Source organism: Peromyscus eremicus, chromosome 1 (assembly GCF_949786415.1).
Source record: "Peromyscus eremicus chromosome 1, PerEre_H2_v1, whole genome shotgun sequence".
Taxonomy (NCBI): Eukaryota; Metazoa; Chordata; class Mammalia; order Rodentia; family Cricetidae; genus Peromyscus; species Peromyscus eremicus.
In genome coordinates this window covers 179,892,180-179,906,466 of record NC_081416.1, presented here as the reverse complement: position 1 = coordinate 179,906,466, position 14,287 = coordinate 179,892,180, and the positions used below count along the sequence as shown (strand labels likewise).

General features: G+C 40.0%; 1 protein-coding gene across 1 annotated transcript; it reads right to left on the bottom strand.

Annotated features, from left to right (window-relative positions):
* Positions 1–277: 277 nt before the first annotated feature.
* On the bottom strand, positions 278–1,234 carry LOC131902604 (vomeronasal type-1 receptor 4-like). Its single transcript, XM_059253620.1, has one exon. It carries the CDS (start codon positions 1,193–1,195, stop codon positions 278–280), a length of 918 nt encoding a protein of 305 aa, XP_059109603.1. The 5' UTR covers positions 1,196–1,234.
* Positions 1,235–14,287: the final 13,053 nt, after the last annotated feature.

Below are 14,287 nucleotides of genomic sequence, written 5' to 3'. Positions count from 1 at the left end.
TCTCTCATTTGTTTATCTTCTTTCTTTCTTAGGGTGCAGACACAGAGTTGTGACACTGGGTCTCCTTGTCACAATTTGGCCTGGATATCACTCTGTAGCCTGACATGCCATTGGTTACATTGCAATCCTCCTGGGTCAGTCTCCCCAGAGGTGGGATAAGTTCAGTGAATCAACATGTCTGTTTTATGAGGAGGATTTTCAAACAACTTTTACTTAATAGAGTGTATATGGCTGTTTTTAAAGCTGTCTTCTATGTTTGTCATGTTGACTGTAGTTTTCAGCAGTTGAAGAGCACAGAACAAGGATCCTTAGGATCCCTAAAGATCAACAGGAAAGAAGAAATAGTGGGGAAGCACACCGTAAAAGCTTCATTTACATGCCTCAACCAGATGCGATAGTCCATTAAAAAAGTGTGTAATACTACACAAATAAAATTTAGGAGGTACAAGCCAACAAATGTGACCACCAGCATGAGGATGGTGTGGGCTGCTCTAGTCTCAGCATGGCCTCGGTGGTTCTGATTGGCAGTGAAGATGTGCTGTGTTCGCTGGTGATGTCTATGGAGTAGAAGCACAATGGAGACACTGGTCCAGATCATGATGCTGATGAATGTGGCATCATGGGAAAAACGTAAGATGACAAGGCCTGAACCGAAACCAGATGTGGAGCAGACCCACTTGCCTTGATTGTGAGTGTCATTGCCTGTGCTCTGTGGACCGGTGACTTTCATTGGAATGTAGACATTATTTAAGACACTGAACAACCAACAACTGTAACAAGAATAACTCAGGACATTAAGGGTTCTTCTTCGAGGCATCAGCCTACCCCAGTGACCAGGAACAAGAGTGAGAAACTGATGGATGCTCAGGACACAGGTGGAGCACATGTTTGTGCTTCGAGCCACCATGCGAATGAAGTACCCAATTTTGCATTGCAGGTTAGTTTGAGGATTCCTTGGAACAAAAACCATCACGTTGTCTGGAAATGCAGTGACAAGGAGAATGAACACATTGGCCACAGCCAAGTTGGTGACAATGACCTGTGTGGGCCTCAGTCGAGAGCCTGTAAAGATGGGAGAGAAATTATGGACAAACAGAAGAATGTTGGCCAGTGTCCCACACCCAATCTCGAAAAGCAGGAGCATCTGGAGAGCCAATTCCTCAGTGGTTTTTAGAGTTTTATTCTGCAAGGACATGGAGACAATCTCTGTTCAGGCTGGAGTGATGACCAGGAGGAACACTGCTGTCTTCAAAATACTTCTCAATGTCTGAGCATTAGAATGATTTATGTCTTACTTCTTCTATGAAGGGAGACACTATTGTATCGCAGTATAGGAGCTTGTCCTGGAGAACACTGCTTAGACAACTCAGATTATTATTTTGTAGTTCATGTACTTTCCCTCACCTCATGATGCAAGTGTATTAGTGATACAACTGTATCATTCTTGGTCCACATGACACCTATTATAACACAGTAAGGCATATAAACATAAGAACATTAAACCGGGGAACACATTTTTTTTATCTTTCAAATGCAACATTTTCCCTCAATGATAAATGTGTTAAGAAATACAAATTGGAAGTTGGAGAGATGGCTCTTCACAAAACTCATGTTCTAATCCAGCACTCACATGGTCGTTCACATCCATCTGTAACATCAGTTGCCCAAGTTGAATGCCCTCTCATGGTTTTTGTGGCAATGCACAAATGTGGTGCCAGACATACAGGCAGTTAAAACACTATAAGCATAAAGTAAAATTACTATATCTTTAAAATGACAAGAATTCAAACTTATAATTCACAAAAACATATAAGTAAAGTAAGTGGCCAAAAAAGAACCTATCAGCTTTTGTAAAAATTTTATACAGATCATCAAAGTGATAGAATACAAAATATTTTTTAAAAGTGACCAGTTTTCTGATCACAAATATGAACCTCAATTTATACATATATATCCTTATGTACATAAGCAACCTCAAAATTTCTATGAGGAACACCTTTGGCAGATAAACATCTTATGTGAAGTGACTGTATACAGGACTAACTCAAAAAAATCAGTAGCCCTCCTATATACAAATGATAAATGGGTTGAGAAAGAAATCAAGAAAACAATACCCTTCAAAATAGCCACAAAGAATATAAAATATCTTGGAGTAACTCTAACCAAGCAAGTGAAAGACCTATATGACAAGAACATCAAGTGTTTGAAGAGGAATATTGAAGAAGATATCAGAAGATGGAAGTATCTAACATGCTCATAGATTGGTAGAATTAACATAGTAAAAACGGCCATCCTACTGAAAGCAATCTACAGATTGAATGCAATCTCCATTAATATTCAAACACAGACTTTACAGACCTTGAAAAAACAATACTCAACTACATATGGAAAACCAAAAAACCCAGATACCTAAAGAATCATGTAAAAGAATCATAGCAAAAGAACTTCCAGAGATATCACCATCCCAGATTTCATTACTAATGAACAATAATAATAAAGCCCACATGTTATTGGCATAAAAACAGAAAGGTTGATCAATGGAATCGAAGACCCATACATAAATCAATACACCTATGGACACCTGAATTTGACAAGGAAGCAAAAATTATGCAATGGAAAATAGGAAGTATCTTCAACAAATGGGGCTGATCTAACTGAATGTCTGCATGTAGAAGATTACACATAGATCCATATCTATCACCATGTACAAAACTCAAGTCCACGTGGATCAAAGAACTCAACATAAATCCAGTTACACTGAACCTGATAGAAGAGAAAGTGGGGAACAGCGTTGAACAATTAGCACAGGAGACCATTTCCTGAATAGAACACCAATAGTGCAGACACTAAGATCAACAACTAATAAATGGTCCCCATGAAACTGAAAAGCTTCTGTGAGGCAAAGGACACTGTCAGTAGGACAAAACAGAAACCTTCAGAATGGGAAAGATCTTCACGGACCCCACATCTCACAGAGGGCTGAATTCCAAAATATATAAAGAACTCAACTTACACGTACACATGAGAAAATCCCCAGGTACCAAAGTATTACATTTATTCATAATTTTGTGTATCTTCCCTATTTTAATGAGGAAGCAGAAACTGGAGAGAAACTGAGCCATCCCCAGCTCCCCTCAGCAACACTTACAATGTGGTGATACACCATCACAGTTAAACCATTTGCACAGACAAGTTCTTTGAAAACTCCTGTCTTTGAATCATGTCTTTGAAAGCTCTTATTTAATCTGCAGCTTACTTCATATATTGGTTTCCAGAGTAACAGTCAGTCTCCATCCATCAGTTAAAATTAACCGTCCCATATACAAATGTCAAGTTTAATGTCATTTTCAATCAAGTGTTAAACTGTAAAACGAACCTTTCTTTAGGATGAAGAAATCATTGACATCATTAGGTAAAGAAGAGACAAAAAGCAACTATCCTAACCATTAATGTTGACTTCAGAAAAGTTACAATAAGGAGAAGAGAATGTTAAGCAGACATCTACAGTTGCCATAATCCCACCTGTCCAGCCACAGCAAGGATAGAGGTGCTCACAGAGATGAAGGCCAGCACCTAAACCCACTGAAGAAACAAAGCTCTTATTTATTCTCCATTTGAAGATCTTCTCTTCCCTGAGACAGGTACAAGGAAAGGCTTACCTCTCCAATATTTTCCATGGAACATACTTCAGGTGCCTGAATGAACACAGATTACCAGTGCTCATAAAAGGATGGTTTACTAAACTAACATCCCTCAGAGAGTGCATTATCTTGTCATGTGTGGTGTCAATGACAGTGTTTACATGGAGACTTTGGGGTATCTCTAATGAAGAAAAAAACACTGGTCCTCAGGGCAAATCACATTTTTTACCTTATTAGTGATAATGTTTATGGCTTTGTAGGATGCTAAGGAATAGCTGTCAGAAGTTAGAAAAAGTTTCCCATGTATCCTTTGGGAGCATCTAAGTTTTGAATTCGTGTTGTCATCAGGTGTGAAGTGCACTCCAGCACAGATCAAGGGATTTGTTGAATGTATTTCCAAGGGGGCATACGGTACAGTACAGTTTCACACCTTCAAAATCATACTGGCATGAAATCCTTGAGGAAGACCATCAACATGTCATCAGAAGTCTGGTAATTTTCCATCTGTGAACCAACAAGTGTTGGGAAAGAGTCATGAACTTTAGATAAGCCAGAACAGAGATGAGTCACACAGTGGCAGACAGCCCCATGGTGGGGAGTGGGGCTTGAAGAAATACTAAAGAATAAAAACCATTGTGGCAACCATGCTTAGAGCAGAGAAAGAAGGAAGGGTAATTCAGAGCAGCATGGCTGTGTTCTGTAAGAGCCTTGCTAGCATGTGGGAATATGGGAAGAAAAATTACGATAGTTCATCAAAGTGAATATTTTAAGAAATCTCTACTTCAATACTGCTTAAGGTGAGCCCATCTTTAGGGGTGGTCCTTCCTCTTGGGGCATAATCTCCTGGCCAGGTAATTTGTCCTTGTGATATGAATGTTGAATCTCCACTCAGGCCAGACATTCTACTGTGTTGGATACAACGAGTTTTCCTTTAATTAACTTCTATGTCACTCTAATTTTTTGTACAACAATTATCCCTAGTCAATATTCCAGGAATTATGAAACATCTAACTAGACCAAAGATAAAAAGTAAAAGACAATGACTTGTGTGGGGGTCCTCTCCCTCTGGGCCTGTTGGCCAACAGATCGAGAGGGGAAAGAGGCAGATGGGGAAAAAGAAATCTTTGGGGACCCATGAGCAGGAATGCAGATAGCTCTTTGGGAGACAGATTTCAGGGAATAAGTTCAATTTTATTCCAGAGTATAAGTAATGTATAGAATTGGGAGCTTAGGGACAAACCCTAATTTGCATTAAGTGGCACACCCCTATCACAAGGCTTAGTATGTGGCAGTAGGGTCCTATAGCAGAGCTTGTAGTACACGTCGTCTTAGTGGTGATCTCTGCCAAGGACTATGTTAAAGAAGAACCAGGCATTTGGTTTCAGAGGCAGCTTTTGGATTAGGTCAGTTTTCCAGGCCTCAGGACATTCTCCAGATAAATCTAGGTAGAGAGCAGGAAGTTCTGCTAGAGGGAGGTGGTTCCATTTTGCTCAGCTTGCAGATAAAGGTACTAGGCTTCTGGCAGGCTGTGACCTTGACCAGTCAGCCATGACTTCCAACATCTCCTGGTTTTAGTTTTTAATGGAGAGGCATCACTGTAAACCTTAAGGAACCTATGCCTGTGTCAGAAGAGTCCAGGATCTGGTAGTGAGCCATGACCTGATTGTTGGTGATTTTAGCAATGGTGGTGATCTGTCACCAGATCAATAAATAAAGCAGGGGGCAAGCTTTCAAATGAAACAGTATAATCAGAGACTGATAGAGGGTGGGAGCCAAGAAAATGAGCAGGAGTGGAACCAGGTAATTTGATCAATGGCTGGAATTTTTAGAGCAGGTCTAGTGGAGTATGTTGAGGGTGCTGACAGTAGTTTTAACATCTGATTTGTTTACCTAGAAGCCACAATCTTCCCCCAGTACCAAGCAAGTCTCCCCATGTTCAGCAGTTATTATGTCTAGTGTTCTTCTATTATTACCCCGGTAGGATGGTTCATCTGTCTTTGGAGTGACTGGAGACTCTCAGTTGTAGATGTCATTGTCTGATCAAGTCTGTGTCTGAAGTCTCCAGGCAGAGGATGAGTCTGGGCGATGGCAGTTGTTGTAGCCCCGGAAGATCCAAGGGGGGTGATAAGTTCTATTCCTACCAGTACAGGAAGAAATATCTCTTCTTTTTGGTTAACAGCTGTGTTTCTTCCTCCTCCTCAGATAGATATTCCTGTGGAATAACCACAAGAGGGGTACAAAACTCTGTCAGGTGGTGTCTATTTGGGATATTTTACAGAAACTATGTCATACACAACCTAAGTCTTTGCCAGCAATTCTCTGTTTCTTCCAATACATTTCATCTCTTTATTCAAGTCCTCTTTTATTTTAATTACTCTGAAAGTCCAATAGCGCTGCCCACAGGTTTATGGATTTTGGGTAGCACTATGGCATGGGGACACTGCCAGGTCTTACCTCACAAAGAAAAGTGACTCTACATCCCCACCATCCAACCACCCACCACCTTCAACTTGTCTTGGGACATCCCTTCTCCCTTGCCTGTCCATGCTGGAATTCTAAGCTGGTTGGTCACTTGCAGGCTTTCTGCTGGTAACAACAATACCTGTGAGTTTGTATTTCTGTAAGAAACCCCCATAGATAGTGTTGCCTCTATTGCCCCAGTGGTCACATCTTGCCAGGCTGTTCAAAATTATAGCAAGCAGGGTCTGGCACTTGGTGAGACAATCCATAAGGACTTCTTCAAACTGATATTCTTCAGACATCCTGGGGTAGTAACTGGAACAGAGTGAAGTCATGCATCTGGGACATGATCTCCTTCATACATCCATTTTCTTGCAGCCTCCCAGGGACTCTCACTGATTCAATGGAAGGTCTTAAGTCTGTGACCCATTTTTCTATGTTCTCACTCCCCTCCAAAGTCCTGCTGGAATCTGTCAGGGTATCTATGGGTTGTCACATGACAGATACATGAACCTCCACTCTATTACGTACTGTGTATTTTACCAAGATCAGAGGCCATGTGAATTACTGTTTGTAGTACCAACCAATCTGTGAACCTTTACCATGAGGTCAAAGACTGTGAACTCCCTAGCCAAGTGGAATTTCCTCAGCTATCACAATTCACATCAGTGGAGATCCATAGGGAAAATTTCTTTAAAAAGTGAAAATAGAACTACTGTGTGGTCTGAAAACTGACAGCCTAAGTTATATTCTCAGATTTACATTGTACAAGGAGACATTGACCACTCAAGTTGTCCCCTGACATTCACACCTATACCATTGCACATATGCACATGTGTACATAGAATAACCCATGTAATATAAAATTTCAAAACCCTGTGTTTAAGGGTCTCAGTGCTGTGACAAGACACCATGACCAAGGATCCCAATTAAAGGAAGTGGCTAACTAGACTAATGAATTCAGAGTGTTTGAGACCATGATGGAAGAACAGAGGAATGATAGCAGGGAAAGTTGAGAGTTCACATCCTGATACTCAAGTAGTGGGAAGAAAGTGAACTCGGGATGGTGAGAGGCATTTAAAGTTTAAAGAAACTTTATATTTTAACCTTGGACCCGGTGATAAACCTCCACCAATAAGGACACACATCTTAATCCTTTCCAAGTCACAACCACCTGGAAAGCTAGTATTAAAATGGCAGAGCCTTGTATGGTGCACCTTATCCAAACCACAACAGCATGAAAGTGAGATAGTGAGAGTCTATAGAGATGCTGTGCAGGCATAGAGAGTGGTTGATGTCAAAGGAGGAAAAATTAGGCTCTAGGAAACCATCGCCAGAAGATCCAAGATGGTGGATGTCAGGCATGCACTGGCTTCTAGATGCTCCAGGGAAAAAACTGAGGGCCACTGGCAAACAGATCTCAGAATATGTGCTAGATTGTTTATATGTGTATGTATAAAAAAATTCAGTAGCAAAGCATATTTAGGAAGGTCCCAAAACAGAATGGGATGTCTACAGCATGTCTCAGAGATTGGCATAGTTTGGCACACTCTCTGATTCAAGATCATGACAGGTTGTGCAAAAGAAGAAAATCATTTGAGTTTAAAAGAAAAATAGCTTAGTCTTTTGTTACTGTTTCTTTTTGGGTATTGCAGCTACACCAGGGCTAAAGTTAACCCTTTACTTCTTGAAGATCAAGACTACTTGAAGATATTTTCCTCAGGGGTCAATTGGTCTTGCAGGAACCTCTAGTTCTTTTAGCCTTTCTTCTACAAGCTGACCCATCTAGGTGAAAATGTGTCAAAGGCCTTGCTAGATCATGGCTTTGCTTGGGATCAAGGAGGCAAAGTCTCCTCTATCTTGCATGTCATCCCTGTAGACTGGACACTGGTTAGAAATACCTAGTAAGGTCTCCATGGCCTCCCTGAATTAGGTGGTAGGTGACTTAACAAGGCTACAGGATATTTTATGAGATGCTCCATGTTCCTCCAGGAGTTGGTAGACATTGGAGGATCACCCCTCTTAACCCCTCTGTCCACAGCAGTATAGGCTTGCCAGTATCCTTATTGAGAACCTAGGAGGGCACTTCTATCACTCTGGTATTTGTTAAATTATTGTTATTTTACACTTATGAATGTTTGTATGAGTGTATGTCTGTGCACCACATGCATGACTAGTACCCTGAGTCACCAAAAGAGGACACAGAATCTCTGGAACTGGAACCACAGATGGCTGTGAGCCATCACATAGGTCCTCAGAACTGAACCTTGGTCTTCTGTAAGAAAAACAACTCTCTTAACTGCTCAGCCATATCTCCAGCCAAGACTGGTATTGTTCTCTCCTACATAATATTTATATAGAGCTGAGGCAGAAGCTAACACTTTTAATACACACTGACTGGATGGCCTTTTGTTCCTTTAAAGCAGAATTTGAAAAACTTACCAAGGGTTGATCATTACTTTCAGAGAACTCCAATGACTTCAGAGTGTTGAATTTTGAGCTGAGAAAGTCGAGACCACTGGTGCCATATCGACATCTCATCTTTCACATTCAATCCATGCCATACTTAGTCTTGGTAAGGATTTCCAGTTTTCTAACTGATGCTGGGGAAACAATCTTCCATCTTAAACTTTATACACAAATCCTTCTTTGCTAAAAAATAGCCTTTCTTACACCTTTCCATCATTATCTTTTTCCTGTGTCCTGTTTCCTTTTCATTAAATATCCTTCCTTCACATGATGAAACATGATAAAATTAGCAAGTTAATAAAAAAGAGAAAGTTTAATCCAAAATAGCATACAGAGCATATTGAAATAAATTAATATTCCTAGAATGTGTAATATAAAATTGCAAAGCTTTAGATGTTCCCAGCAGACCTCAATGACAACAATGTCAGACAGCAATATTTTCTGTCTTGTATAGTCCAGGAAATATTCTCACACAGGCATAGGAACTCATGGTGGATGCTGGACAGACGACATGAGTTGAGTCCAGATGACAGGCTGGACACAAATCACATGAGAATCACTAAGATTTCTTATGCTTTATCAAAAGAAGATTTACACACACACACACACACACACACACACACACACACACACGGATGGCGGAGGGAGAGAGAGAGAGAGAGAGAGAGAGAGAGAGAGGGAGGGAGGGAGGGAGAGAGGGAGGGAGAGAGAGAGAGAGAGAGAGAGAGAGAGAGAGAGAGAGAGAGAGAGAGAGAGAGAGAGAAAGCTATTCATAATCCTTATGTAGCCAACAGGTGAATCGACACCACACAGTGCATATGATCTTCAGGGTTAGAGCATAATGAATGATTTGAGTCTTTACTTCTATGAAGGAAGACACTATGGTATCACAGTACAGAAGCTTGTCCTGGAGAACACTGCATAGACAACTCAGACTATTATTTTGTACTTCATGTACTTTCCCTCACCTCATGATGGAAAGGTATTAGTGATACAGCTGTATCTTTCTTGGTCATCATGACACCCATGATATCACAGTATGGCTTATGAACATATGAATAGTAAACAAAGGAACACAGTTTTCCATCCTTTCAATGCAGAAACTTCCCTCCTAGCACAATGATTTCTTCATCCCAAGGAAATGTCTGTTTCACAGCTTAGCACTTCTCTGAAAATGACATTTAATGTGACAATTACATATAGGATGGCTGATTTTTAGCTGATGGATGGAGACTGACTGTTCCTCTGGAAAACAATGTATGAAGTAAGTTGCAGACAAAACAAGAGCTTTCAAAGACATGTTTCAAGTACATGAGTTTCAAAAAAATCTGTGCAAATCGTTTAACTGTGATGGTGTATCAACATATTTTGAGTGTGGCTAAGGAAGGTGGAGCTGACTCACCAGCATCTCCAACATCTTTAGCTTCTGCTTCCTTATAAAAATAGTTAATATACAAAAATTGATGAAGAAATGAAATGCCATGGTCCCTGGGGACCAAATGTGTTAGTAATTACAAATTGGAGGTAGACAGATGGGTCTTCAGAAGACTCATGTTCAAATCCAGCACCTACATGGTGGTTGACATCCATCTGTAACTTCAGTTCCCCAAGTTGAATGCCCTCTCACGGCTTTTGTGGCACAGCACAAATGTGGTGCCAGACATACAGGCAGTTAAAACACTAGATGCATAAAGTAAAATTACTATATCTTTAAAAGAATAAGGATATAAATTTATAATTCATAAATTCATGTAAGTAAATTAAGTAGCAAATAAAGAATCAATCAGCTTTTGAGAAAATTTTATACAGATCATCTAAGTGATAAAATACAAAATATTTCAAAAAAGTAACCAGTTTTCTGATCACAAATATGAACCTTGATTTACACACACACACACACACACACACACACATATATATCCTTATATACAGAAACAGCCCTAAAAGTTCTATCACAGAACTCCTTCAGCTGATAAACACCTTTAGTGAAATGACTGGACACATGATAAACACGAATAAATCAGAAACCCTCCTATATAAAAATGATAAACATGCTAAGAAAGAAATCAAGGAAACAACACCCTTCACAATAGCCACAAATAATAAAATAACTTGGTGAGCCGGGTGGTGGTGGCAGCGCACGCCTTTAATCCCAGCACTCGGGAGGCAGAGCCAGGCAGATCTCTGTGAGTTTGAGGCCAGCCTGGGCTACCAAGTGAGTTCCAGGAGAGGCGCAAAGCTACACAGAGAAACTCTGTCTCGAAAAACCCAAAAAAATAAAAATAAAAAAATAACTTGGTGTAACTCTAACCAAACAAGTGAAAGACCTATATGATAAGAACTTCAAGTTTTTGAAGAAAGAAATTGGAGAAGATATCAGAAGATAGAAAGATCTCACATGCTCATGGATTGGTAAGATTAACATAGTAAAAAGGGCCATCATACCAAAAGCTATCTACAGATTCAATGGAATCTCCATTAAAATTCCTATACAATTCCTCACAGCTCTCAAGCAAACAATACTTGACTACATATGGAAAACCCAAAAACTCAGGAATGCTAGAACAATACTGTACAATGAAAGAACTTCATGAGGTATCATCATGCCTGATTTCAAGCTCCACTACAGAAATATAGTAATAAAAACCACATCATACTGACATAAAAACAGAAAGTTCAATCAATGAAATCAAAGACTCATATGTAAATCCATGCACCTATGGACACCTGATTTTTTATAAAGAAGCCAAAATTATACAGTGGAAAAAAGAAAGCATCTTCAACAAATGGTGTTCATGTAAATGGATGTGAGTATGAAAAAGATTACAAATATCTATCATCCTACAGAAAAATCAAGTTCAAGTAAGTCAAAGATCTGGTTTTTTTTTAATTTAAGAAATTTTTTTATTCATTTTACATTCTAACCAAAAATCCCCCTCTTATCTCTCCTCCTGCTATCTCCAGGGATACCCCACTACCCACCCTCCATCCACTCTCCCAACAGCCTGGTACATTCAGTTGAGACAGGACAAAGGCCCTCCCCCACTGCATCAAGGCTGAGCAAGGCATCCCACCATAGGTAATGGGCTCCAGAAAGCTAGGTCATGCACCAGGGATAGTGGATCAAAGATCTTAACAAAAATCAAGTTACACTGAATCTGATAGAAAAGAAAGTATGGAATAGCCTTGAATGCATTGGCACAGGAGACTAATTCCTGAATATAGCATCAATAAATCAGACACCAAGATCTACAATTAATAAATGGAACCTCATGAAACTGAAAAGCTTCTGTAAGGCAAAGGACACTGTCAATAGAGCAAAACAGCAGCCTACAGAATGGAAAAAGATCTTCGCCAACCCCACATCTGACAGAAGGCTGATTTATAAATATAAAGAACTCGATTTCCACATATATATGGAAAAATACCCAGGGACCAAAGCATTTCATTTATTCATAATTTTCTGTATATTAACTTTTGTGAGGAAGCACATGCTGGAGATGCTGGTGAGTCAGCTCCACCTTCCCTTAGCCACACTCAAAATATGTTGATACGCCATCACAGTTAAACCATTTGCACAAACAGATTCTTTCGAAACTCATGTGCTTGAAACATGTCTTTGACAGCTCTTGTTTCATCTGCAACTTACTTCATACACTGTTTTCTAGAGGAACAGTCAGTCTCCATCCATCAGCTAAAAATCAGCCATCCTATATATAGATATCACATTAAATGTCATTTTCAGGTAAGTGCTAAGCTGTGAAACAGACATTTCCTTGGGATGAAGAAATCATTGACATCATTAGATAAAGAAGAGACAAAAAGCAACTCTCCTAACCATTAATGTTGACTTCAGAAGAGTTGCAGTAGGGAGAAGAGAATGTTAAGCAGACATCTACAGTTACAAGAATCCCACCTGTCCAGCCCCAGCAATTTTGGAGATGGTTGCAGAGATGAAAAACAGCTCCTAAGTCTTTACTGAAGAAACACAGCTCTGACTTCTTCTCCATTTGAAGGTCTTCTCTTCCCTGAGACAGATCCAAGGAAATGCTTACCTCTCCAATAACTCGGTGGAGCATTGTGCAGATTGAATGCAGATTACCAGTGCTCATAAAAGGACTGTTTATCTAGAATAACATCCCTCAGAGAGTGCATTACTTTGTTATCTGTGATGTCAGTGACAAGGAAATGCTTACCTCTCCAATAACTCGGTGGAGCATTGTGCAGAATGAATGCAGATTACCAGTGCTCATAAAAGGACTGTTTATCTAGAATAACATCCCTCAGAGAGTGCATTACTTTGTTATCTGTGATGTCAGTGACAGTGTTTGCATGGAGACTTTGGGATACCTCCAATGAAGGAAAAAAACATGGGTCCTCAAGGAAAATCACAATTATTACCTTCTGTTTGTTAATTATAATGATAATGTTTATGACTTTGTTGGATGCTAAGAAATAGCTGTCAGAAGTTAGAAAAAGTTTCCTATGCATCCTTGTCTGTATGTGGCCCTTAGGCTTGTTTTCTGACATACCCATGGAATCTCTGACACTACAGAGGCCTAATATATTGCCACTGTACAGAGAATCTGGTGTATAAGTAAGTAATCCTAGGTAAACTGGCAAGGATATGGATTAGGCAATCATAACAAATATAGAGAACCAGGTATGGGTGTGTGTGTGTCTGCAGTTCTAGCATGTAAAAGGTGAGGGAAATAGGAATCACATCCTAAGGCTTGCCTTTCCTTTATAATTTCAAATTCAATTCCAGTGATACTGGACATTGCTCCTGATCCCCTTGGCCATATCTAGATTCTGGATATACTTCAGGGACTGTCACCTGACTCAGTGTGATGTCAGAGAACTATATCATAACACTCACCTCCACAGTTCTGCTGGAACCCTTAGGGACACCAGCCAGGCACTGTGAGGTCACAGATCCAAGACTCTCCACTTCACAACTGGCCTCCCAGGTCTGAATAGAATCCATGGATCTCATACCTGAGGTCAGAAGCAGTACTAAAGGTTGATTCTACAACTGTGCGATCTGCTGACTCTTTTGTGAGTCTGGAGCTATGCCCTTAGCAGCAAATCTGGGGTCACTTTAGATACCTCATCCAGGAAGCTGTCTAAATCTGTGGGGGTTTTGCAAGCAGCTGAAAATAGATCTACCACATGACCCAGCTACATCACTCTTGGGCATAGGCCCAAAACCCTATATCCTATTACAGAGACATTTATTCCCATGCTTATCCCCACTCTGTTCACAATAGCTAGAGAGTGGAACCAGCCTACATGTCATTCAACTGATGAGCTGATAATGGAAATGTGGTGCATTTACACAAAGGAATCATAGTCACTCAAAAGGAGAACATGAAATTATGAAACTTTCAGGGAAATGAAGAAAACTAGAGAATATTATGTAAAGTTAGGATAAATGGAAATAATAATAATAATAAATAAATAAATGCAAAGCTCAGGATAAATGGAGCTTGCTTGCTTTCATATGCATATCCTAGCTTTTATGTGAGTTTATTTTTGTGTGGTGAGTATGCCTCACTGCCAGGAAACTAGAAAGGACTCAGCAAAGGTGAGGAATTGGAGAGTAAAAGGAAAATGGTGGGAAGGATAATAAAAAGTGTGATGGTGTGATATTAAAGTGCAAAGGGGGATCACTGGGAGGGAAAGTGAAGCAGGGATGAAGGGCAGGGAGAAGGGGA